The sequence below is a fragment of the Hippopotamus amphibius genome, chromosome 8, assembly GCF_030028045.1.
Source record: "Hippopotamus amphibius kiboko isolate mHipAmp2 chromosome 8, mHipAmp2.hap2, whole genome shotgun sequence".
Classification (NCBI taxonomy): Eukaryota; Metazoa; Chordata; class Mammalia; order Artiodactyla; family Hippopotamidae; genus Hippopotamus; species Hippopotamus amphibius.
The window spans coordinates 107,457,576-107,484,624 of NC_080193.1; the positions used below are offsets into that span (position 1 = coordinate 107,457,576).

The 27,049-nt window shown below is 37.2% G+C and overlaps 1 protein-coding gene across 1 annotated transcript in view; it reads right to left on the reverse strand.

Annotated features, from left to right (window-relative positions):
* Nucleotides 1-5,866: 5,866 nt before the first annotated feature.
* The window catches only part of CCDC150 (coiled-coil domain containing 150), a 67,871-nt gene continuing 46,688 nt past the window's right edge, over nucleotides 5,867-27,049 (reverse strand). The window contains 14 exon segments of the mRNA XM_057743802.1: nucleotides 5,867-6,189; nucleotides 6,345-6,464; nucleotides 10,704-10,790; nucleotides 11,512-11,673; nucleotides 11,766-11,834; nucleotides 12,275-12,469; nucleotides 15,649-15,775; nucleotides 16,685-16,854; nucleotides 17,660-17,753; nucleotides 18,808-18,977; nucleotides 19,866-19,994; nucleotides 24,701-24,722; nucleotides 24,724-24,752; nucleotides 25,204-25,311. Coding sequence (XP_057599785.1) covers nucleotides 6,073-6,189; nucleotides 6,345-6,464; nucleotides 10,704-10,790; nucleotides 11,512-11,673; nucleotides 11,766-11,834; nucleotides 12,275-12,469; nucleotides 15,649-15,775; nucleotides 16,685-16,854; nucleotides 17,660-17,753; nucleotides 18,808-18,977; nucleotides 19,866-19,994; nucleotides 24,701-24,722; nucleotides 24,724-24,752; nucleotides 25,204-25,311 — 1,599 coding nt within the window. The 3' untranslated portion in view covers nucleotides 5,867-6,072.

A 27,049-nucleotide genomic window follows, 5' to 3' on the forward strand; every position in this document is an offset into this window, starting at 1 on the left:
TGGGTTGCCGTGCCGGGGATGGGGTTTATGGTGAAATTGGGTCTCAGCCTCTGCTACTGCTTTAATGTGGCCTTTTTCTCATTTTCTCCATGTAAAGGAGATGCTCAGCTAGTTTTAGGTCTTGTTTTCAGAGGAAATTGCCCCATATGTGCCCTATGTAGCTACTTTTTGTTTGCTTTATTAGTAAATTTATCTATCTATCATCTGTCTGTCTGTCTGTCTATCTATCTATCTATCTATCTATCATCTATCTATCTATTAGCTGGGTTGGGTCTTTGTTCCTGAGCGCAGGCTTTCTCTAGTTGCAGTGAGCAGAGGCTACTCTTCCTTGTAGTGTGTGGGCTTCTCATTGTGGTGGTTTCTCTTGTTGTGGAGCTCCGGCTTTAGGTGCGTGGGCTTCAGTATTTGTGGCACAGGGCTCTAGAGTGCAGGCTCAGTAGTTGTGGCACACGGGCTTAGTTGTTCCCCGGCACATGGGATCTTCCTGGACCAGGCCTCAAACCCATGTCCCCTGCATTGGCAGGCGGATTCTTAACCACTGTGCCACCAGGGAAGTCCCCTGCACCTAAATTTTCTCTGACCTTTTTTTTACTTCTTTATGCCATTTTCGTTTTCTTGGTTGTTTTCCTGCCTTTCTTCAATGACTGTTTGTTTCATCTGAATCTGTTCTCCCTTGGGCATCTTGTAACTTATTCCTCATTTCTGAGGTAATTTTGTTTTTTTCTTCCATTTCTTTCCTGAGTTTAAACAACTCTTTTACTTCTGATTTTTGTCCTTTTCTGGCCTTAGTTTTTGAATTTGTTTCAGTGGTTTATCATATCCTTACAAGTTTGTCTGAAATATCTTTGTTTGGAATGTTCACTTTTCGTGTCTCCTCCTTCGTGAATGTTACTGGGGGAAATTTACCTCAGTTGAGATGTAGGGAATTTCACTTCCTGACATTCTGCAGTAGCTCTGTATGGACTTAGCTTTTCTCTCATTCACATACATGGTATTTTATGCTTCTCCTTTTTCTTACTGGCCCTAAAATTTTCCCTTTTTCTCATTCCCCTTAACAATTTTGAAAGAGGGCGTCTCCCTTTGCCTTTTTTTGGCGCTCCAGAGTCTGTGCATTTTGATGAGTGCCCTCTTAGATCACGCCTGTACCTTTTAAATCGTGTATGCACTTTGAAGGTCCTTTCCTGTAGTTCATGCTCTGATCTACCTGGACATATGTTAGTATTTCCAGATTTAGGGTGTGTTTAGTCTTTGTGGTGGCAGTTCCAAATCAACCTTAGACTCCTTCCCTAGCTTCCTTTTTCTGTCTTCACTGCAGTTATTTTGGTCTGCCTTTGTCTGCTATAGAGCCTTTTAGTGAGGGAGGTGGGGCAGAAGTGTGACAGAGCATGCATGGGGATCTGATCATTTATTTTCCCCCTCATTTTACTTAATTATTTTGAAGATTTGACATTACCTGCCTTCGAGTTATATAGAGAGTGTGGTTTTGTGTAAAATTTATTTTCCTTTCTTGTTTTCTATTGCTTGTGAAGGGAAGAGTAGGAGGCAGACAGCTCAGTAGCTGCAGCTGCCATGTCTTTAGTTACCAGAAAGCCTCTATACATAGGTTACTAACGAATCAGTTTTAAAAGCTTCAGGAAGAACTTGACAGCTTGTGGCTGTCTTATATCAGTGCTCTGGAGGAGAAAGAGTGTCACTATGAGGACCCTCTCCCCTACTCGAAGCTCTCTGGCTGCACTGTTAATGAAGTTCACCAGCGACCTTGGTGTATCTTCTCTACTTACAGACTTTTGACATCTGTGGTTTTGATCTGGTCCACCTTCGTTTCCCCTTTCTCCTGAGAATATCACTTAGATTTCCTTTGGGGAACCATCCTCAGTTTCAGAGATGGACACATCCCACACAGAGATCTAACCAGTCAGTATATAATTCATCTTTCAAGTCACAGTGATTGGTTAGGACCAATCCTTCCAATGAGACTCAATCCTGGATCTCTTATTGGAACTGTATAAGAAGAGAAAAGCACTCTTTCTGCTGAGGTTGGAATCAGGAAATATTCCACAGTCAGTTTTAGTCTTCTATGTATTGTACATTTTTTCTGACCATTTAGAAAAGGGATTACATTGGCAAATGGTTTACAAAGTCCCTGTTGCGCAAGGAAATCCAAGGTGGGGAACGTATTATAATATAGTGCACTGCCAACATAGTGCCATCTCACTCAATGAGGTGAGAGCTCACCAGAGATAAGAGCCAGAATAAACACTCTTGAGAAGAGAGATGCCAAATATTATCAAATAGTTAAATTTCTTAGAAAATCTCCTCTTTTTTCAAAAGTATTCTGGGGTAGACCCCACAGCTGAAGTAAAGGAGGACTTGTCCTCCTTTTTTGTTAATAGGCTCAAATATAAACTAGGGAATTTATTAAGGAAAAAAATTGAAATGTAAAACTATTTTTAGAAAATATCTATATGGCCGGATGTTTTTAGAGAGGCTTAGAAAGTAAACTAGCTATGGCTCTCTAGATAAAATTGACCCCTGAGATAAAAACTAGACCAAAAGGTCTTCTGTTAAGAATTGGAAGCCCATAGGTAAAGAAACCAGGAGAATAGTACAAGTGAAGGGGGCACTGAAATAATAATTGTCCAATACTGGCTAAGAAGCTGAAGGACAATCCAAAATCTGTCTAATTATGGCCTCTCTGAGGGAGACATGAGTCCACAACAGTTTGTCCTTCCTCTAAACTCCTAAGTGGAACAGTATAGCAGTCTTGTTGATACTAGTGTTACCTGCCCTTCACCCTGCTACTCTGGAACACCAGATCCTTCACACCAAAGTTTTGAATTTGTCTTAAAAGCAAAAAGACTTACAGTGTGAGAGTAAGAGAAGAATTTTGTCTTAATGTAACAGACTGACATGATAAAAGATGAGGAATTTGAAAATATGTAGTAATCATAGAAGCTCGTGAAGAAACAGACTTGATTTTGTCTCCTAGAACCACTCTAAAAATGAGATTTTACAACAATTCTAAGTCTCAACCCATATCTGATACTTTGGGATCTCTGTTGCAGAAATATTCCTTTCTTGTTTGTGACACCTATGGATTGAATAGGCAGGACCAACTTTCAGGGAAAACATACCGCAGCCCTGTCATGTGATCAGATTATAGCCGATGTGACATTGGAATTCCTACACCAGTCTAAAGAAATGACTCGAGAAATTACCACAGATACTTACATGTGGAATTCAAAAAAAAGTCAGACTCATAGAAACAGGGATTAGAAAAGTGATTTCCAGGGGTTGGGAGGTAGAGGAAACAGGGAGCAGCTGGGAAAAGGGTACAAACTTCCAGTTATGAGTAATGTATAATGTGATGATTGGGGTTGAAAATACTGTCTTGTATAACTAAAATTTACCAAGAGAATAGAAATTAAATGCTGTCACCAAATTTTTTTTAAAAAGATGTGACGTGATCGATGTGTTAATTAGCTAGATGAGAAGAATCTTTCACAGTGTATATCAAATTATTACAATGTATACTTTCAATATCTTATAATTTGTCAGTTATACCTCAATAAAGCTGACCAAAAAATTGCCAAAGAAATAGCTATGGTCACAGAATCTCCAAGGGTAAAAGACTTCACAGACATGCTAACTGGAGCCAAGTCAATTAGAGTTCAGATTGACTCTTCTTATATTTTCATAAATCCCTTTTTGTACTAACATGAAAAGGTTAGGTCATACTCTAGGGGTGTTAAAAGCATGGCATTGCCTTTCCCTTAAATCAACAGTAGCCATGGCTTAGTCTCCTTGCTTCAGAACAATCACAGTCTTCAAGAAATTAGTCAAAGCATCTTCAGGTCTTTTGTTAGGCTCACGTTTAAATCTGATGTTACCACATGTGGTAAATCTCTATTGCTAAAGGAAATCACTCATCATTTTCCTACTAGTTAACTAATTATAAACTATTGTCACTTTCTTTTTCTCATATTACCATCTACTGGTGTAATATTTTTTGAGTATATAGAATAGTTACAATAACTGTTCAAAGTCCTTGTCTATCAGTTCTAATGTTTGTGATTTTCTCACAAACATGTTTTGATTTTCTCATCAAGGGTCCTATTTTCCTGCTTCTTTGCACGCCTGATAATTTTCAATGCCAGAAATCGCGATTCTGCCTTAAAGGATGTACCATATATTTTTGTATTCTTCTAAATATTCTTAAGGTTTGTTACTTGGAAATGGGCAGCCCTCCCTCTGTGCAGCTCTCTCCTCTTCCATACTCTGTCCTGGAACCCTAGTGGCCAGTCTCTTCCTGGACTTTGAATTCTCATTCCTTAACCCAGGGAACCCACCCTGATTTCCACTCCTTGCATCGTAGCCTGAGCTCCCTCAAGGCTGTAAGTTGAGGCAACAGTAGGGCTTATCTCACTTGATCCCTTTCTCTCAGGGATCACAGTGCTCTGTTGCATGATGCTTAAAAACCATTGTTTCATATTCTGTCTGTTTTTTTGTTACTTCAAATGAAAGTAGAGCGTCACAATAGAACTAGTATATGTGGTAGACACTCTAAAAGTACTATAGAAACACTTTTAAAATGTCAGAAATGCTTTAACAAATGATCACACTAAAGATGTTTTCACTATAAGCTTCACTAGAAATGATCACCAATCTAACCCTGTAATTCTCCTCTCTTGTTCTGGATGAGGATATTAATATTCTTGGCATGTGACTGTCATGACAACACTCGGGGACAATATATTTTCAACCCATTAAGGCTGATCATCACTCTGTGCAGTAACTGGGGTCTTTTTTCCTATGCAGAATTGAGAACCAAGGTTTTCAGTGCCATCCCAGGACCAAGGTTAATTGTTCTGTGGGGCTCTTAGGTTGTTTCAACATTCTGACTCCCCAATACCATCAAATTGACTATACCTCCTTATAAAGAGTCCAAAGAGATAAATACCATAGGAGTTAGACAACTTAAGGCGGCTTTTACCAGCCTGCCAATCACTGAGTCCCTCACTGTTGAAAGTCAGACACAGAAATGGATGCACTCCAGTAACTTGCCTCTGAATGTCAATTAATCAATGATAGTCTCACCTGAGTACCACATTTCTACAGATGTCAACCTACTTAAGCCTCTGAAAGTCTTCCAATGCGTGAACTCCATGCTTCCTCAAAACCCTCCCTTCTCTGATCAGGGAGAATTCTGTCTGACAAATTTAGCTCTCCGCTACCACAGTAAGCAATAAATTCAGCTGTGTTTTTTTTTTATATCAGATATGGAGTGGTGGGCTCATTAACCTCTGAGAGTTTTAGGCTTGATATTCTCTTCAATTTTATAATTGCTCACTTGATTTAGGTCCTGATAATATTATCAGCAGCTATCATTACTTGAGCATCAGTTAGGCCCGGGATTATGCCAGCTGTTTATATACTTTGAATCTGGATTGCCTAACCCTCTACTCAGTCTGAAATGCAGAGATACAGCTGAGTTTATTGCTGCCTGCAGTGAGGGAGAGCTCAGTAAACTTCTTTGTAAGCTGCAGATACAATCTGAGATATCTTATATACAAATAGAGATGTGGTCTTATAAAAGGTGTGCTAGGAATTACCCAGCATAGAAGGGTATATGTTTACTAGATGGTGAGAGAGTTTTCACCGTTTTCTAGGCGATTCTATTTCCAGGAATTATCTACTAGATGTTAGACTAGGACATTTCACTGAAATAAAGTATCATCCCATTTAGTTGCCATATCATCAAGCACCTCATTAAATGCTTTTTGATAAAATTTACTTAGAACAATAGCCAAGTATCATGCAACAGCATCTATCACACAACACATTAATATAAATTTATTGAGTGGAAAATGGGGAAAGGGACAAAAAAGATGGGGTGGTTGTGTACTGATAGCAAATAGTTCATAAAAGGATAAACTCGGGTCCAAAATCTTCAGCCCACATCAAAGACTTCATGTTCTGCTGACTGTGGAAATAGGCCAGCCCTAGTTGCTGGGCTCAGAGAATCAGGGTGGTGTAGCTGTTCTAAGTGAAGAAGCTCCTCCGTCAAGGACATCACTTTCTCTCTAGTTCAGAATGACACTTTTTGGGCACAAGTCTAAGATTCTGTTTATTCTCCCATCGATGTAGAGCAGACTGGTTGGACGTGCTGTTGTGCCTTTTATCTTGGTCCTGTTGGAAAGAAAACACACCCCAAACTGTTCAAAGCTAATCTGCAGAAATCTACAGATTAGTGGAGAGAGTAGCTGCATGAAGAGCAAACTTGTGTAACTAGAAATCTGAGAAGGAACAAATCCAGAATTGCTTAAGACAGCCAAACATTCTACCTCTTCCCGCCACCTGTTTTCCAGGGGAAGCCTCTGCAACCGGTTTTTTGTCAGCTCAAGTTGTAGGCCATCGAATCTGCACTTAAACCAGCGGTGAGCTTCTTCCAGGTTAGCTGTTATCTGAACATACAAATGTCATTAAAAATTACAACAAAGAAACACTTAAGTATTTTGTGTATTAGTTTGACTCTTTCTTTTTACACTGTAAAATTTAAAAGCTTTATTTCCCCCCACAGTTAGCAAATGGGTTTCATATTAGTTCAAATGGAAGTTTTCTTCCTATATTTGCCAGCTGGAGATTTTACCTAGATATTAAAAGACTCAAATTCTGACTACATGGTCTTTGCAGCCTATTTGCGTAATATACATCCTCCTATAGATGAGAGAATAATTTCTGAATACGGAGTTAAAGAATGAATGCAAACCTGCTGCTTTTGATGTATTTGTTAATATTTCCTGGATGTGAACTGAGGTGAGAGAGGACTCAGGAGAAAGTTAAAATAGGAATGAAAGTACAAGATGGCATTGAAAATTAATGTGGTAGTTCAAACCATATTTTGAATTTGCATTCTGTCCTCTAAGACTAAACACTTCTCCAAAGTCCCTAAACTGTAAAGGCTAGATTTTTCTGCTGTGCTTTATGAAAGTAATAGAATTAATAAAACACTGGATCAGCTTAGTGTAAATTGTATTCTTGTTATTTCCTTTATCAAAATATTTTATACTTTAGCTCCTAAGCACAAACTTGCAAAGGATCTTTGTTAGACTAGAAAACAATCTAACAGTCTGCCTTTGAAGATGATCTGGAATCAGTATTCATTTACTTGACAAATATTTGAGTGCCTACATGTGCCTGGCGCTTTTTTAAGATATTTGGGATATTTTGATATTTTGAAGGTAGAGCCAACAGGTTTTTATTATATATAAAGGTTGCTTCAAAATTGATTTAGAACCTATCCTCTAGAATAAAAAGTAAAATGACTGGTTTTCCCCTTTGATTATTTATGTTTCATGGACAGCATTTTCGTGTTTTGACTCTAAGGTCTTAGAGTAGTGTATTTCTCTTTTGCTTGGGAGAAGGCAAGTTTGATGAGAGCATGTGCTTCACCTGGCTGATTCACCCTATATCTCCATCACCTAGCATGGTGCCTGCCATGTAATAGGTCCTCAATAAATTTGTGTTACTATGTACTTGTCCCATATTAACCAGGTCACAGTGTGTGAGTACCAAACAGTGAGATAAGAAAATAGAGCTCTGCTTGTTATTTAACTTTTAGAAAGCTACAAAGCTAAAGTATCTTCCAGGTCTCTTTGTGCATCCTGATGCCAGACACACTCCCATCCCCCCCAAACCAAACCCCACTTTTCTCCAGCATTTTTTATCAGAAGTGGAGGGAAAGATGCTTGAAATGGCATTCACTGTACATCATGTCTCTTCTTGTATGGCAAATGAGAAGAGAGCTAACATTTATTGAAACTTACTCCAAGCCATCTATCAGAGTAACAGTGGTAATAACTTCCCAACTATTATGGATGTGGTAACTGATGAGTTAAAGAAAGTAAATTTTTTTTTTCAGATTTTTATTGGAGTATAATTGCTCTACAATGTTGTATTAGTTTCTGCTGTACAACAAAGTGAATCAGCTATATGTATACATATATCCCCCATCCCCTCCCTCTTGAGCCTCCCTATCCCACCCCCAGGTCATCACCAAGCATCAAGTTGATTTCCCTGTGTCCTCAAGTCCATTCTCTACGTCTGGGTCTTTATTCTCACCCCGCCACTAGATTCATCACTATGGTTTTTTTTTAGATTCCATATATATGCGTTAGCATATGGTATTTGTTTTTCTCTTCCTGGCTTACTTCACTCTGTATGACAGATTCTAGCTCCATCCACCTCACTACAAACTCGATTTTCATTCCTTTTTTTGGCTGAGTAATATCCCATTGTATATATGTGCCACATCTTCTTTATCCATTTATCTGTCGATGGGACATTTAGGTTGCTTCCATATCTTGGCTATTATAAATAGTGCTGCAGTGAACACTGGGATGCATGTATCGTTTTGGATTATGGTTTTCTCAGGGTATATGCCCAGTAGTGGGATTGCTGGGTCATATGGTAGTTCCATATTTAGTTTTTTAAGGAACCTCCATACTTGTTCTCCATAGTGCCTGTATCAATTTATATTCCCACCAACAGTGCAGGAGGGTTCCCTTTTCTCCACCCTCTCCAGAATTTATTGTTTCTAGTTTTTTTCATGATGGCCATTCTGATCGGTGTGAGGTGATACCCCGTGATGGTTTTGACTTGCATTTCTCTAATGATTAGTGATGTTGGGCATCTTTTCATGTGTTTGTTGGCCATCGGTATGTCTTTGGAGAAATGTCTATTTAGGTCTTCTGCCCATTTTTGGATTGGGCTTTTCTTTTTGATATTGAGCTGCATGAGCTGCTTATATATTTTGGAGATTAATCCTTAGTTGCTTCATTGGCAAATATTTTCTACTGTTCTGAGGGTTGTCTTTTTGTATTGCTTATGGTTTCCTTTGCTGCGCAAAAGCTTTTAAGTTTCATTAGGTCCCATTTGTTTATTTTTGTTTTTATTTCCATTACTCTAGGAGGTAACAGTGTTAATAACTTCCTGACTACTATGGATATGGTAACTGATGAGTTGAGGAAAGTAAATGTAACTTTCTTAAGGGCACAGTGAGTGTCACAGTGGGCAAACTCACAAGAGAGGAGTCCATATTCCTTTTAATATTATCATTCTGACAGTCATATTGTCATATAATTTAATGGCTACAAAAGGGACACACTGGCACAATGTCACTGTGATGCCTTTAGCCTAAGAATCTCTTTTCTTATCTGGATAATGAGGGGTGGTTGTGGTAGACTAAGAATTTCAAAGATCTTTTTCAGCTAATAAATGTATGATTTTACAAACAGCTCATACAACTCAACAACAACAAAAAAACAAACAACCCAATTTAAAAATGGGCAGAGGATCTAAGTAGACTTTTCTCCAAAGAAGACATACAGATGGCCAATAGGCACATGAAAAGATGCTCAACATCACTAATTATTAGAGAAATGCAAATCAAAACTACAATGAGGTACCACCTCACACTGGTCAGAATGGCCATCATTAAAAACTACAAATAACAAATGTTGGAGAGAGTGTGGAGAAAAAAGAACCCTCTTAAACTGTTGGTGGGAATGTAAACTGGTACAGCCACCACGGGAAACAGCATGGAGGCTCCTCAAAAAACTAAAAATAGAACTACCATATGATCTAGCAATCCATATACCTGGACAAAACTCCAATTTGAAAAGATACATGCACCCCAGTGTTCACTGCAGCACTATTTACAATAGCCAAGATATGGAAACAACCTAAATGTCCATCAATAGATGAATGGATAAAGAAGATGTGGTACATATATACAATGGAATATTACTCAGCCATAAAAAAGAATGAGATAATGCCATTTGCAGCAACATGGGTGGACCTAGAGATGATCATACTAAGTGAAGTATGTCAGAAAGAGAAAGACAAATACATGATATCACTTATGTTCATTTGTGTCATATTTTAGATTCCACATATATCTATGAAACAGACTCACAGATATAGAGAACAGACCTGTGGTTGCCAAGGGGGGAAAGGGGGTGGGGGGGGGAGGGAAGGATTGGGAGTTTGGGATCAGCAGATGCAAACTATGTACAGGAGGGATAAACAAGGTCCTACTGTATAGCTCAGGGAACTATATTCAATATGCTGTGATAAACCATAATGGAAAAAGAATATGAAAAAGAATGTATATATGTATAACTGAATCACTTTGTTATACAGCAGAAATAACACATTATAAATCAACATACTTCAATAAAATATTTTTTAAAGGTATGATTTTAAACACCTTCAAAAAGGCCAATTTAAGATATTAGTACAGAGAAATCAAATTCACAAATTAATAGGGTTTGCTTTACACTTCTAGTTATTGATGGAACAGAGTTTCCACTTTTATTAGCTCATGTCAAACAATAATGCATTAAAATTCACACATGCTGGTTTTCCCTTCTTATATTTCCTGGTAGGGACTTGGACTACCAAGTCAATATTAGTCAATATCAATCAATATTTCAGCATTCTATGATCTCTCATCAAGACAAAGAATCTTAATCTAAAACTATTTGTTCTTTATAACAGAGGCTATGCTGAATAAGGTATTGGTTCTTGCCTTCTGCACTCCTGACAACTGTGTTAATAAAGGATTTTACACTGACTTGTGTTTCAGAGTCGTCATGTCTGAGGAAGTTGTCTAAGTCTTCATGTCTGTGGGTCTGGCTCACCTGTTCTGATTCCACACTGGCTTCTTTCAGTTTATTCTCTGTTGCCTCTTTACATTTCTTCAGGTGTCTGATAGTTTCTTCCAATTCCTGGAAATGTGATACAAAGATTTTTTACAAACTCCCAATGTAGCATACATGGAAGAAATAGTTTCAATATTATAATAAATGAGCAACCAAATTATGAACAGTATGGTGGGGTACTTTCTAACTCCAGGTGTTACCAGACTACAAGATAAGAACTGTTATTTTCAGTTTCACCTACAGTATACATGTGTGTATATGATTACAGGTTTTGATTTTGATTTACAGATTCTCCTAAGAAAAGGTGATGAACGTCTCTTTCCAGAACTGGGGGAATACTTTTCATAGCAGACAATCTCTGTTGGAAGGCAAGAGCTTGATGGTCTCTTGAAGTCCCTTTTCAGTAATAAAATGTGCTTTTCATTAGGTTGGGAATAGATAAAAGTCCTGTAACGGCAACATATGTATCTGAGCTATGGAGAAGAACCAAGGGATATAAAGTTTCTGAAAGACTGTGAAATTCAGAAGTCTTACTTAGTAACTAGTACTTCGTATATGTGAGCTTTAGCTGTTCTTTAAAAATGAGTATCATTTTTATTAAGTTGAAAATGAAGAGGAGGTACCATACTCGAAGCTACAGGCTTCTTCCTAGGGATGATTCTAAGGACTTAGCTAAAATGAGCAACTCGTGAATTTGAAAAGCCTAGAAAAGCCAGGTGCCCTCATGCTGGTTTTGCACATGGCATTTGCTGGTAATCTTTGAGATGAATCTTAGGAAGCCTCTTACCTGGCAACGAGTCTCCAGTGCCTGCCTCCTCTTGCGCTCTGCCTCGAGTCGCAGCTCTTGCTGTTTATTCCATGCTGACATATCATATTGGCTCTTGGCCAACAGCTGCATCTCCTTCTGTAGGTTAGTCATTTCAGATACAAATTTCTGGATACTCAATGACTGGCAGGGCATAAAGAGGGAGATGGTTGGTGAACCTGTCCAAGTTTGGGATTTTATGTGAATGGTAAACAGAGTGTGTGGAAATCATCTACCTGTTCATAGTTTTTTTTCTGATACTGATCCTTAATTAGCTCCATTTGCCTCAATTCTGTTTCTATTTGCTGAAAGTAAATGTGGAAATAACATAGAAAGATGATCAGTGGAAAAACTGGCTTGCTCTTTTTGCCTACAGGATGACAGAAAGAATCCCACATGAGACTCACAGTTACCAGTTCCTGCTGGGCTCTCCTTCCCATCCAGCCCACTGACCCCGAAAGAGCAAAGTCTTGCCCAGTCACTGTGGAAGAGACAGCTGGGGAGCCAGAATGTGACACTGGCAGCTAATGAGAAACCAAACATTTACGCAGCAGTATCTCTGCTGTAATAACTGTCTCCCTCACTCTCCTCCCAGGCAATCTGCCCACTTCCCAGGTGCTGTAATTCCCAGAGAACACATAGTGGTGTTAGTGCTCTGAAACCATCTTCCCCAGACACAACTGCCTGCCTGGGTCCTCATCAGATGCTAAGGAGGTGAAGGGAGACTTAGGGTTTCTCATACAACCTTCATCCTCTCCATATTCTGAGCATTATTCGCCTTAGCCGACAAGTGGAGCTTAATTTGGGCCTTTTGATTGTTTATTTTCTCCTTGCTGCTGTTCAGTATCTTTTCTAGCTCTGTAAGTTTCTGCCGCAGTTCTCGGTTGGCCCGGGATACTTCCACTGACCTGAAGTTGGCTTCATCAAGGGCTTTCTTCAGCTGTGGGACACAAAGGGAAAATTAGAACATTTTAACCTTCCATTCAGTAAGAGAAACTTATGTTTAGCTGTGTCCCTAAATTTTATTCTCTTTGGACCTTTCTTTTAAAAAGGAGAGTAAGTGATGGGACTTCCCTGGTTGGTCCAGTGGCTAAGACTCCACGCTCCCAAAGCAGGGGGCCTGGGTTTGATCAGGGAACTAGTTTCCACATGCCACAATTAAAAGTTCACATGCTGCAACAAAAGATCTCACTTGCCACAACTAAGACCTGGTAAAAAAGGGTAAGTGAGGCAATAATAATAAGTAGATTTGTGGAGAAACATTGTTATTTTCATAATTTTTAATACTAAAGAACACAATTTTTCTTAGAATAGATAAACAATGTAAATGTATGTTCATCATCTCCTTTTTAAGAGCGTGTCTTTGGAATCAAACAGAAGTTCAGATCTCAGCTTTACCTCTCACTAGTCAAGTAATTTCAGGTAATTAAGTTCCCTACGCCTCAGGTTCATCATTGGAAAAGTATGTGAATAGCCTACCTCAAAGGATTCATTTAACAGTTAAACAAGGTAAGGCAGAGAAAGAATATAGAGCCTGGCACACACTAACTCATCAGTGACCATTACTAGACTTTAAAGCTTTTTTTTTTTCTGTCACTTGCAACCTCATGTATGGAGAAGTGAAAATAAATTATATGGCAGTTTATGTAAATACAACTATCATTTACTGACTATCCTTGCATGTATTTTTATAATATCTTTTTTTCTATTGAGGTATAGTTGATTTACAATATTATATTAGTTTTAGGTGTAGGACAGTGATTAAAAATTTTTGTAGATTATACTCCAGTTATAAAATACTGGCTATATTCCCTCCGCTGTACAATATGTCCTTGTAGCTTATTTTTTAGTAGTTTGTACTTATTATTGCTTTTTGTTTTTAAAAAATTTAATAAACTTGTGTAGTGGAAAAAAGATGGTGATTACCACTAAAAACAAGACAACAGGCCCACACTGAAGTCACTTATGCTCAGCCTTATGGCGAAAACTGAGACTTAATGAGAGTTCTGGCCCTCCTAGAAACCAGTCAGTGGGGAATCACCGGACCAGCATTACTCGAGGAGTCTGCCTCATAGACCCCCCCCCCCCCCCCTAAAGGAAAGTGACCTTGCAACCACCAAACCACTTTTTTGCTAGTATAACTTCCTTGTTTCTGCTCCCTTCCGCCTATAATAGTCTTTCATTTTATACAACTCCTTGGAGCACCTTTCTATTGCAATCGATTGCATACTGCCCGATTCAAATTGATTTTTGTTCAAATAAACTCTTAATTTTATTATTCCTCAATTTATCTTTTAACATTGCTTACATCACTTTACAGAGTTCCCCTCCTCCTCATGTGCCCTTAAATGACTACCGCTTGATTTTCAGGAAGAGGAGGAGGCAGCTGAGAAGGGAGAAGATAGGATGTTTGCTATTCTCTGTGGCTGGTAAGTACTTAACACGTCAAAGAAAAAAGTCAAAATTATTTGTTACCTTTTCTCTTTATACTGGCTCATTCCTTCAGATCCTAACCTCACACTGCAGTGTTAGTCTTTTATTATCACTTAATTAAATTTCTGTTAGATATTCCACCATTGCCTCAATCACAGCTTTGTCAAAACTGGGTAAGCCCTAAAAACTAACCCTCAAAACCACCCTGGAGAGTCGTTGTGATGATTTCCATTTTATGATTGAGGAAACTGAGACTCAGAAGTGAAGGTATCTGCACAGATAGTAAATTAACACATTGCTAATAAGAGGCAGAGCTTAAACAGTGCACCCTGAGCCCACCCCTGCCGCTAACGGCTCAAGACATCACACTCTTACTGTTCCTTGATCTCTCCTGCACAGGTTCAGTCTTCACTGATCCCTGTTAAAAAGGATTTAAACTTCACTCTGAACAACAAAGATACCTTTAATTTCAGTACCCACTTATGTTTCCCACAGAAATTTTTATAATATTTTTATTATTTATACAGAGCTTTTGCAGTTTACAAAGCACCATATAAATCGTTGAATCTGACTTTGTGACTGCTCCCTGTAAACTGTAATTGCTAAATGCATTAAATTTGGCAAAATACAGACCCGCCAGCCCAACCAAGTTTTGGAATTATTTTAATTACTCTCTCCCCTTTGCTTATGATACGTTTAGTGTCTGTTTGATTTTTCTATCACAATGGGTTTTTGATTTAATTGTTCCCTATTTTCAACAGAATCACTGTGCTTGGCCCTAATCACCTGAAGCCAAAAGTAACTGTTCTAGTTCCCTTGAGCCTCCATGTTTCCAGTTTCTCTTCATTCTTATCTACTCTCCACTGCTAATAGACTAACCTACTTAAAACTGTGCTTATATCCTTCTCAGAAGACTATAGTGCTCTACTATTACCTAACAGTTTCCATCCAACATTCTGGTAGTCAAGGCCGTCTACCAGCTGGTCTCATCTAAGCTAACCCCTCTTTCTCAGAAATTCCCCAAAGTCTCCGTACTGATCAAGAGAAGTAAATCCTTTTCCTTTGCTCACGAGTCTTGTTTGTTTTTGTAACTAAGTTTTGCTCACTCTCCTACATAGGGCATCCCAGCCCTGTCAGCTCCCCAGTCTCAAGCTTCCCTTCTACTACCCAACCAGCCTAGAACAAATTTTCCTTTACTTTGAATTCCTTTAAAATTGTACACAGCTTCTAGCTATCCAAGAAACATCCTCTGAGGTCCTCCCTACTTGTCTCATGTAAAGAGTGGTGATGACAAATAGGGGGTCATTTAGCAGGGACTACATCTTCTACTATTTTTACATGTGCCTCTCAGGAGAAGGTAGCTGCAGGATGGATGCTAGTTAAGTGAATGAGAAAACAGGTGATTTGCTATCGGTCTAGCAGATGGCAGCCTCCTCCTTCCTCTTTCTCACTCAGTTATTATTCTCCAATAGGAAGGCTCTCATTAAGACATTCCTTCATTGGGCAGATAATTGTATATCAGAAAATTCTTGGGTACTGATTTACAAACAGCATGGAGATGCACCTGGCTTGCTGGTGAAAGGGGGATTAGAAGAGCCATTCTTTAGCCATTCTAGGAAATCTCGCAGCTGGTTCTCCACATCAAAGGCATTCACCTAGAGGGAGACTTGTCACTTGCCTCCATACCTCAGTCACTTCCCGTTGTGCTGCTTTCTTTGCAGTTTCTCTCTCAATTTGAAACTGCTTTCTTAGAGCATCTATGCGTTCAGCATGCAGTTCTGCTTCTATTTTGGATTCTTCACTCATCCGTGCTCTGTTTTGAAAAAGAGATGATAAATCACCTTTAGAAAACATCTTAGGAGGTGTGATTTACAAATGAGAAGCAGATCAGTCACCAGGTGAAATTACTGATCTGGAACTCATTAACAGAAGACGAAATAAGCATTTAACTAGAGCATTAAAAAACAAAAAGTCATTCAATATAAAGAGATCCACCCAAAACAGTGAAACACATACTCTTGTTTTAAGCAATACTGAGTAGTCTTGAGCCAGCAACATTTCACCAGCATATGAAATTTGTACGGGTTACAAATATGAAAAATATCTTCTCTGCTTTAGCTTATCTGTCTGCTATATCAATATGTTCCCTACCTGAGAGGAATAAAGATCCACATGCACAGTGCATTTCCCTGGGGTATAAATTTTCACAGGATGTTATTAATATCCAAATCATATTTGCCTAGATACAGTTTAAGAAAAAACTTTAGTGGCTTGACCTGAACTTGATAGGTTTGACCTAACTAATCTCAGGCCAAAATTGAAAACAATTAATGGTTTAGCAGCTGGTTAGATGGCATTATCCCATGCCTGGAGGGGTTATTCCCATCCAGCCTTCTGTTATTCCTTTTCCAAATTATGCTTTTAAAGGACACATAAGATTCTGATAGAAAAGGTTTGCAGAAACATGTAAGTGTCCCTTCCAACTTGGTTTAACCACGTACAGAAGAAAACCAACACCAGATGAGGGAAGAGCTGAAGAGGAGTGCAGCCCAGCCAGCCAGTGTCTGCTGCTGCTGCTCAACTGTGCCTGCTCCCGTCACACGGCTGCACTGGGAGTACTAGCTCAAAGCAGGGAAAAGGGTTTAACTGGTTTATGTGAATTAGCCAAACTTACTCTCCCAGAGGCTCTTCCCTAATTTCACTGCGACTATACTGCCCTTACTTGAAGGTTTCCAAATTCTGTCGCTCAAGTTCTTTGTTTTCCAATTTCTCTTGAACATGATCAACCTTTGTTTGCAGATGATTATTTGTCTGGAGAGCTTGCTCCAGGCTCATAGCCAGCTTCCTGTTGTCTTCTCTAGCTACATCTAGAGCTTTTTGTAGAGGCTCCATCTGAAAGAAGAAAGAAGATTGTTACAGTGGAATTAAAAACAGATAAAAGAAGTCCATTAACACTATATATTCACTCTTTAAACTCTGAAACAATTATTTGGAACCAGAACCAAAAACTCCAGGTGCCTGGAATGTAAACATAGGTGAGAACTTGTTACAGACAGTCCTTAGGAGACTCTTAGAAGGTGATGGGAAGGGTATGCTCCACTGGTCACTAGAGAGTTTTGGAAAATAGAGCCAACTTACTTAACCTAATTTCTAAAATTTTAAACTAGTTAAATTCCCCTTCCTGATCCTATGACCCTCTGGTCTCACTGCCTAGAGAGAAAAGAACTGGCAACTGTTCCTTGTATATCCTTCTAGAAAAAGCTTTTTATAGGAAATATCGCTGTATATTTTATACATGTGCATATGTGTAGATACATATTCATGTGTGTATACACCTAGGAACACACATGTGAGTATGTGTCTCCTTATTTAGTGGGATCACTCTAGTTACTTCTGACTAAAGTTACGTTGTTTTCTAAGCCCTTTAACTTCTGCAATCACTTATGCATTAATGTATGAAAAGAATGTAGACCATCTAAGACAAAGAGAATTAGGCATAATTATGGTCCTGGTTTGCGGATAAATGACTCACTGTAACACTGCAGACCCGCTTCCCACTGGGAAATATGTCACTGTTCAAAACTCAGACTTGAATGGAAAGGAAATTTACCTGATTGCTTTACTTCATTTTTCCCAAACAGCAATATCCCAATAAAATTAAAAATAACATCATCATCTATAAAAACCTGGCTTCTACCTCACTGCTGTGCTGGGCATCCACGACAAGCATCCTAGCCTGCCACTGGTCTGCTTCTGCTTCCAGCTTCTGTACCCGCTGTTGATTCAGAGCCCTAAAAATGAAAAGCACAGAGAGTGTGACCATAGAAAACAACCACCTGGGAGTTACAGGGCACCCTTCCAGGAAGCCCAGATGGCATATGTAGTGGGCTGCAGATGCTCGGAGTATCTGAGAGTTGGGAGGTGATAATTAGTAGCCTCAGCTTCAGGTTAAGAAACTAATTCTTTTAGGGATTAAAAATTTGTTCCATTTATGATTCAGTTTGGCTTTATATATTAAACTATCAATACATGTTAATGACTAACTTATGGGCTGGTAATTTTATACTATATATATCACTAATACAAATATATATCACCTCTAGATGGACTGGCTTGCTGTTGAGATTTTTGCTTTTTAACCTACAATTTTATTGTGAGTAATAAACTATTATTTAATACCATCCCCTTGACTTTTTTAAGTTCATAGGTAATACAGATTCATAACATGTAAAAAAGAAAAAAAAAAAGCACAATGAAGAGTATAAAACTCACTTGATCTCTCAAAACATAGAGGCAATATGTACCACCGATACATTACTTCTCAGAGGCCCTATTAAACTCAAACCATTTGTTCATTAACATAAAAAAACTTTTATGTATTTTTTGAAACATTCAAAGGAGTTCACTTATAAAACATGGCTAAAAGTAGTTCTCAGAAAGATTCATCTAAAATAAATAGGATACTAATAAATGGATAATTAATTCAAACTGAAGTAGGCACTAATAAATGGATAATTAGTTCAAACTGAAATGGTAATCTTAAGTACTATGCTGTAGACCAAAGGCAGGTTTAAATGGTGTAGAAAACAGCAAGGATAAAACAGCATATATCACATGAATTTCTAGAATACATCCTTTTTTACATCACTACAAAATATGATAATTTTTAGATATTTTTATTTATAATTCCAGATTTTCCTGAATTTGCTAGTTCTTTAAATACCATTTTACTACTCTTTTTTTCACAAGGGAAACAATATAAAGTGACTGTTTCTTGACTGCACACTGTTCCTTACTACAAGGCAGCCGAAAAATACCAGTACAAAGAAAAATAATCTCTGGTACCTTTCTTTCTTGAGGCCCGCAATCTCTGAGTCCCTCTGCCCAAGCTCTATTTGCACTTTTTCCAGAGCACCTTGCATCTTACTATGAGAAGCCAACACATTCTCCAACATGATTGTAACTTTGCAGTTGTCTTCTTTAGCTTCTGCCAGTTGTTGCTGAAAGCTTCCCACCTAACAGAAAACGAAATAAGACAAAGATATTTATTTGATCCTTTCTGGTTATTTTTCTGCTACTGAGTCCCATGACTTCTAGAAGAGTATGGAAACCAAGTCTGGTAGAATGCTGAGAGGAATAATTAAAGTATATTTTATATTTGTTTTGTTTCTTAAGTTATTCCGACATTGAGAAAAAGAAAACTAGACCCTAGATCCTATGGATCCACTGAAGAACTCTGCAGTGCTTCCTTAACTACTGTCATGTTGCAGCACATACATTAACTAGAGACATAAGGACCAACAACTTCTTGGGTGTAGTGATGGTCCCAGGCTGGCCCACACTAGCCCTGCTCAACTATTACCATGGGGTCAGAAGAATATGACACATCTGAAGTCCATCAGAATTATCTGAGGAAAAAAGACCGTCAGAGAAAGTGGAAGCTGCCGAAGAATGATACAACTCACAGCCCTCTTCAGAGGGGCAAATCTAGCACCTGCTCTCAAGGAGTTTGGGATGTGACCTCTCTTCCCACTCAGCACACACACGGTTAAGCAGAAAGCATTTGGTAATTTAACATAAAATCATAAGTGTTACATCACATTAATAAAACATAAGTAGGTGGTTATTACCACCAAGGTCAGATGTATTTCAACAGAAAAAAAATAGGACTTTTGATTACTTTAAGACAAAGAAAAAAAACCTTTGGGAGTTAAATCATGTATTTTTAAGGGAAATATTTTAAAGCTCTTCTAAAGTTATCTTTTCTTTAGAAAAAAACAATCCTCTGATCAATCCTCATTCTTTTTTACTAACGGTAACAAGAAATGAAAGAATATGGCTCATGAAAGATTTCAGAAGCACTCCATGTCAATAATAGACTTCAGAAAGGACTGATGTCTTGCCTTCTTGTTCTCCCTGTCCTCCAAAGCTTCGAGGTCCCCTTTCAACTTCTGACTCTCTTTCAGGGCTGCATCACGACCCTTCACTGCTCGTGAGAGCTCCTCTTCATTCTTTTCAAGAATGGATTTCACCTTAGTGGAAAAAAAGAAATGATGAATGACTTTCCCAAAGCATAATCAATCAGCAATTAGAATAAGACACAGCAATTTAGAAACCAAACTTAAAATGTTTAATTAAATATGCTTATACACTATTGTAAATAAAAACTAGCTTTAGTAGCTGTTTTTCCCCTTAAAGCTACAAAGCAAAAAAAAAAAAATCTGTTAATAAACATAGGAAAATCTCTAATATATGTCAATTTCTACGAAAACACAAAGTGAGGGATAAGGGAGATAAGACTATGATGGTAAGATGAAAAATGAGGGAGAAATTCATTATTACAGAATTTGAAAATACAATGTAAATTAATATAATAAAAGCAAAGATGAATAAGTACTAAATCGTGGCAAGAAAAGTGTTACAGAAGTGTTCTAGTGTCCTAATCCTAATTAGAAGTATTAGAATTTTATATCCCTGAAACACTTTTAGTATATCTACAGAGTCTATTTCAGATAATCACCATACCATGCTACTTTACTCATCTTTTAAAAAAATATTTTATCTAGAAATATAGACTCATGGGATGTTACAAAACTAGTTCAGAGTCCCCATGCACTCTTCACCCTGTCACATAATGATGACATTTTATATGGTAGTTCAACATTAAAACTAGGAAATTGACTTTAATCAGATTAACTAGACTACAGGACTTACAATTGTCACCATTTTTTAACCTGCATTTATTTGTGTACGTGCGCGTGCATGCAGCTCTCTGTAATCTGACCCCGTGCACGTATTCCTGTGATCACGACCAGTCAAGATACAGAACTGCTCCCTTGCTCCAAAGAGCTCACTTGTGCTACTTCTCTTGGGTTCACACACTCCCCCAAACTTATCCCATGTCCCCTGGCAACCAATAATTGGTTCTCTATTGTTTTTGTCATTTCAAGAATGTTATTTTAAACACTTTAAAATAATTAATTTTGGTATAATACGTTCACATTTTTAAAAACAGCCTTACTGAGATATAGTTGATATACAGGAAGCTGTGTGTATTTAAAGTGTACAGTTCTGATATATGTATAAACCATAATCACAATAATGAACATTTCCATTATCCCAAAAGTTCCCATATGCCTTTTTTATAATCTCCCCCCTTCTCTCTCTCCCTGTTCCTACACATCTACCGAAGGCCACCACTGACCTGTTTTCTGTCACAGTAAATTCATTTTTATTTTCTAGAATTTTATATACATGAAATCATATTTTATGTACTCATTTCTGAATGGTTTCTTTCACTCAGCATGGTTATTTTGAGATTCACTCAGTCTCCTGCATATGTCAATACTTCTTCCTTTCTCTTGCTGAATAGTATTCTGCTAAGCGCTTGAGTTGCTCCAGTTTTAAGCTGTTGCAAATAGAGCTTCTCTGTGCAGTTGTATACAGATCTTTGTGTAGATAAGTGCTTTCATTTATCTTTGGTAAATGCACAGGAGTGGAATGGCTGGATCATATGGTAGTAATGTGTTTCACTTTTAAAGAAACTAACCAAACTATTTTCCAAAGTGGTTGAGTGATTTTTCATTTGCTTCAGCAATGTATGAGAGTTTCTCCATATCTTCACTAACACTTGGTGTAATCAGGTTTTTGATTTTAGACATTCAATAGTGTGGTAGTATCTCTTTGTGGTTTTAATTTGTATTTCTCTAATTACTGATGGTTAACATCTTTTCAAGTGCTTATTCATCATCCATATATCTCTTTTGGTGAAATGTCTATTCAAATACTTTGCCCCTTTTTTTCTTTTGTTTTGTTTGTTTTTGGATTGTTTCCTTCGTAGTGAGTTTCGAGCGTTTTTAATAAATTGTGGAGACAAGACCTTTATCAGCTATGTGATTTGCAAATATTTCTTCCCACTGTCTTCGTTTTCTTAACCGTGTCTGTGAAGAGCATCAGCTGCCAATGCCTCACTTCTTCCTTTATGGATCACGCTTTCAACATCGAATCTACGAAAGCTTCGTGTAATCAGGATCACAATGGTTTCTTCCTGTGTTTTCTTTTGGACGTTTTACAGTTTTAGGTTTTACCTTTAGGGCTTTCATCCATTTTGAGTTAATTTTTATATATGGTAAGAGGTATGGATCAAAGGTATTTTGTTTGCTTTTTTGGTTTTGCATATGATACCCAGTTGCTTTAGCACCATTTGTTGAAAAGACCATCCTTTCTCCACTTTTACTTTTGTTGAAAGTAAAATGTTCATAAAATTATTCTGTATAGGTAGCACATTCACATTATTATTTTTTAATTTAATTTTATCTTTTTGTAAATTTATTTATTTATTGGCTGCATTGGGTCTTCATTGCTGCACACGGGCTTTCTCTAGTTGCTGAAAGCAGGGGCTACTCTTCATTGTGGTGCACGGGCCCCTCATTGTAGTGGCTTCTCTTGTCGTGGAGCACGGGCTCTAGGCACGTGGTCTTCAATAGTTGTGGCTCACGGGCTCTAGAGCACAGGTTAAATAGTTGTGGTACACAGGCTTAGTTGCTCCGTGGCATGTGGAATCTTCTCAGAGCAGGGCTTGAACCCGTGTCACCTGCGTTGGCAGACGGATTCTTAACCACTGCGCCACCTAGGAATTCCCACATTATTCTTAAGTACAAAAGGATAAAGTGAAAAATCTTCCAGGCACCCAGTTTCCTTCCTCAAAAATAACATTGCCAATATATTAGGATTCATTTTAGAGACACTCTACGGGAAAGTGAATACATATGTATATGTTCTTTATCCTTCCAACCCTTTTGCACACAAATAGTAAAATACTCTGTATACTTTTCTGAACCTTGATTGTTTTAAACCCAATAATGTATATAATTAAGAGAGAGATATATATTCAAACAGTATTCCAAACCACAGATACACCATGATTTATTTAGCTAGTCTCTTATTTTTGGAATTTTGGTTGTTTCTCATCTTTTGCTATTAATAAACAATAGTTCAGAAAGTAACCTTGTAAACATGCCTTATGTACAAGCTAGTATATCTGCAGGAAAAAAATCCTAGAAGTACAACTGTGGGGGCAAAGTGATAAATAAAGCCAAATTGCTCTCCACAGGAAAAGGGCACTCCAAACAGCAACAAAGAAGAATACCTTTTCCCCACATCTTCCTCAACATTATACTTCCTTATAACTTTTAACCTGTCACATTAAAAATACTTCAACTTCTTCTGTAAAGATTTAAGAATAGTACAAAAAATGCTAACTTATAAGGTTTTGAAAATCGATTGGATTTTGTTCTAGAAAAGTACATTAGGAAGAACAGAGTTTTTACAATTTTACTAATGTTTATAAAATATATATAAATATGAAAAGGCCACTAGCAAAAGTGCTTACAAAAAGGATCTAAATGGTAGTCAACTCTGGAAGACAAGCTATAGTACTTTCTATTTTTAAATATCAAACAAAGATGGATGCTCTAGTAAGTTTTCTTTGGAAAATATTTTCCAGTGTTCAAGTTCTTAAGGCTTCTATTTATGTATTTCTCCTTTAAAATCAGGTTTTACCCAAACATTTTACTGTAAATGTTAAAATTATTAGCATTAATTTTTAAGAAATTAAAATTAGATTTAAAAAAACTCAATGGTTACTATTACACCAAATATGACATTTCTGTGTCCAAAACAATTAAGTTATGCGATAGCCAGAATGATGGTTTTGATCTACATCATCAGTTTTTCCTGTTTGTGAAGAAGTTCATTTCCTTGTTACATCTCCAAATGTTATCTTTCCAGATGTGCCTACTTTTCTTTGTTGTTGTATAAATCTGAAATTTCCTTATGATTTAATTTGTGGCCTTCACTTACCGAATCCCGGTTAAGAAAATTTGGTGATTCATCATTTATTAATGGTCTTGAGGCAAGAATGTCTATTTTACCTTCCAGTCTTCCCTCCATGGTTTTAATGGCATTCAAAAGAGTCTTTAGAGAGATCCTAGAGTCTCCAATCTCCTGAGAAGACCTCGCAGAAGTCAGGGTAGGTGCAAAGGTCACACGGCGTGCAGGGTTTGGCATAACACTGGGCAAACCAACTGATGAAGTTCGTTCCTTTACATTGTTTACATGGGGCCTATAGCTTTCAAGGAATTTCAAAGATGACAGCCTCTCTGGAGATTTCCTTTTTCTTGGAGGCATCACCAATTAAAAAAAACAAAATCAACTAAACCTAGAATTATTTTTCAATGAGTGCCCCCTTTACTAAGAGAAACAACACAACGTTCTAAATGAAGCCAAGATGGAAAAGGTACTTTAAAATGTGTTCTTTTGCTTTCAGAATGAAGAAAATACTAGTGTAAAGTATTTCTTCCTAGTGACGAAACAAAGCGTATCTAATAAGGCCCCCTTTACCAGTGTAGCGAGATGGTTAGAACCCTAGCAGCATTCCATTTGAAGACACATTCTAGCTCCTTGGTTACCAGGGGCATACATACACAAACGTTACAGATACAGAAGTGACACATGCTTACATGTGCTAAAAATCAAAAACAAATAATGTGGTAAATGTGTAAATCATTGAAATGAATCTCTTTTAGTAACATATTCCTGGATTTCCTTTACTAAATATTTTATGTATCTTCTTTGTCTAATTTTCTGTATTCATCTGTTAAATTATTCTGTGACCTACGAACAGTTTTCAGTCTCAGTAGTCACCATGCTGACAAGTAAGGACCTTCACTACTGATACCTCTTTCAAGTGTGCTATTGCAGGTATTGTTGGCACTGAGTTCTGCATTTGCCTATAATTAAAAAAACCAAAGATACTTGTTCCTCTGCCAAAAGTCTTAAGGCTCAAATTAAAAAACCACTTACTCTGTGAAAGCGATTCTCGATGCTTTCATCATAATGATGTTCCCTGTGGACATTCATAATACAATCTCTTTTGTTTCTGAAAGGCATAACCTTCTCTATTCTATAATAAGGTCTGCTGAGTACATTCCTAATCCTTCAGTTACAGCATAAGCAAGCTGAATGTCCCAATCCTGCTTCAGGCATCTTTATGAATTCTTCTATGGTTGAGTGGAACCTTGTACATAGAGGGTGTTTAAAAAAATGTTTGATAAATTGAGTCAAGTGACAGAATATTCATCTTTATGGGATCATATGATGAGGTTGGGAGAAAGACATCAATTTCTTAAAAGCTAATTAAAATAACATAAAACCAATTTGTTTTGTAGCTATTAATCATACCTGAGCATATTTGCCCTCTAATGCCTTATTCAACTTGCGTAGACGGTCATTCTGTGAACTGGTTTCAGTAAAAGAATGTAGTTGTTCTTCTAGCTGCTTAACTTTTATCTAGAGGAAAAACAAGAATAATAAAACAAGTCTCATTAATGGAATATATATACACACACATACACACACTCCAAAACAGAAAAAAAATGTTACTAGTTTTGCAAAAAAAAAAAAAGAAAATCACAGAAAATCCTTAAAACTTGTAAAAAGCAATCCTAAGTTTTCTAATGATGCTATTTGAACTAAAACAGCTATTTCAACAAATAAAAGTAGGCTATAGCCATATACATGTACTGAGATAACTCATTTGGTTTATAGCATTTATGGAAACTCCAAATTAACATGACTCATGACTATAACAGTGAAGCTTTGTGGGTAATGTATTTCAATTTTAAAGGAATTGTGGTATCTAGTAGTCAAAACCCTTTCTGAATATGGATAATTAGAACTTTCAATATGTAAGAAGGCGACAGTCTTGTGTTTTACCCACAGAGAATTACAAAAGTTGAATTAACAGAATTCTTACAGGCTGAATTATATTTGAATACTAACTCATTAAGCTGACTACTCACATCTTTCTCGTTAAAGAAAATGATCATTTGGGGGAATAAAATTATTAACATTTACTCACAAATCTCCAAATTGTGTTTTTCTACATTTTCTTCCTCTTATTCCCAACCCCTGCATAGAAATCAACAATGAACACTACTTGAGCCTATCTCTGAATCAGAAAAAATTTCATCCAAAATTTTTAATTTAAATCAACTTTTTCCTCTCGGTATTTTTTCTTATTTCCCGCCCGTGAGGGGCAAACTCCTCTTGGTTGTAGCCACTGGCTGTTTTCAGGAACTGTTGAAATTTGAGTGATAATATTAAGTTTTTTTTAGAAAGACGACATGAAAACACATTTTGTCTCAGAAAATCTCTCTTGTTCCATCAGCAGAATCCTTCTTTTTCTCATCTTTGCCTGTTTCTTTTGCTCTTTTCCACAGTGTACAGTATAAAACATGTTCTGTGGCTCTCCCTTAAGTGTATTCACTTAAGGTTCAGAATTAGAGTGGCTGCCTCTAAAGGGAGCTATTGATGCAACAATTATTCTCATTTTATTTTATTTTTTTATTATTTAATTAATTAATTTATTATTTTTGGGGGGGGGTACACCAAGTTCAATCATCTGTTTTTATACACATATACCCGTATTCTCATTTTAAACAGAAGCAAACTGCTGTTAATCTTAGAACTCAGGGGAAAATACTGATGAATACTCAAGCGTTTTAGATTTGCCTCTCTTCAAGCAAAACACAGAATATCCTTATTCCACAATATTTTTCAGGTAACTTACCATATCCCCAGCCTCGGATACTCAATAAAATGCTCTAAAACTTGTCAGATGGCATGTTCTCATCTATAAAGCACTTTAATTTTTGAACCGAGTTTCTTTTTTGGAAGGATTTCTAATTCAGGATATTCAAATGGGGAAAAACATAGAAGCAAATATCAACAAACTCTGCTGCCCTCAGAGATCTGATGTTTCTATGTCATTAAAATCCAAGTGGCTTCCATAGCTAGCTTATCAGGCAGTCTCAGAAATAGCAGTATTTATGTCAAAGTCATATCCTCCTATTGTTTCAAGTGATCTAAATACATAGAGATAGATATGTATTTTTAAAAATTGAAGTATGGTTGATTTACAATATTGTTTCAAGTGTACAGCATAGTGATTCACAAATTTTATAGATGATACTCCATTTATAGTTATTATAAAATATTGGCTATATTCCATGTGATGTACAATATA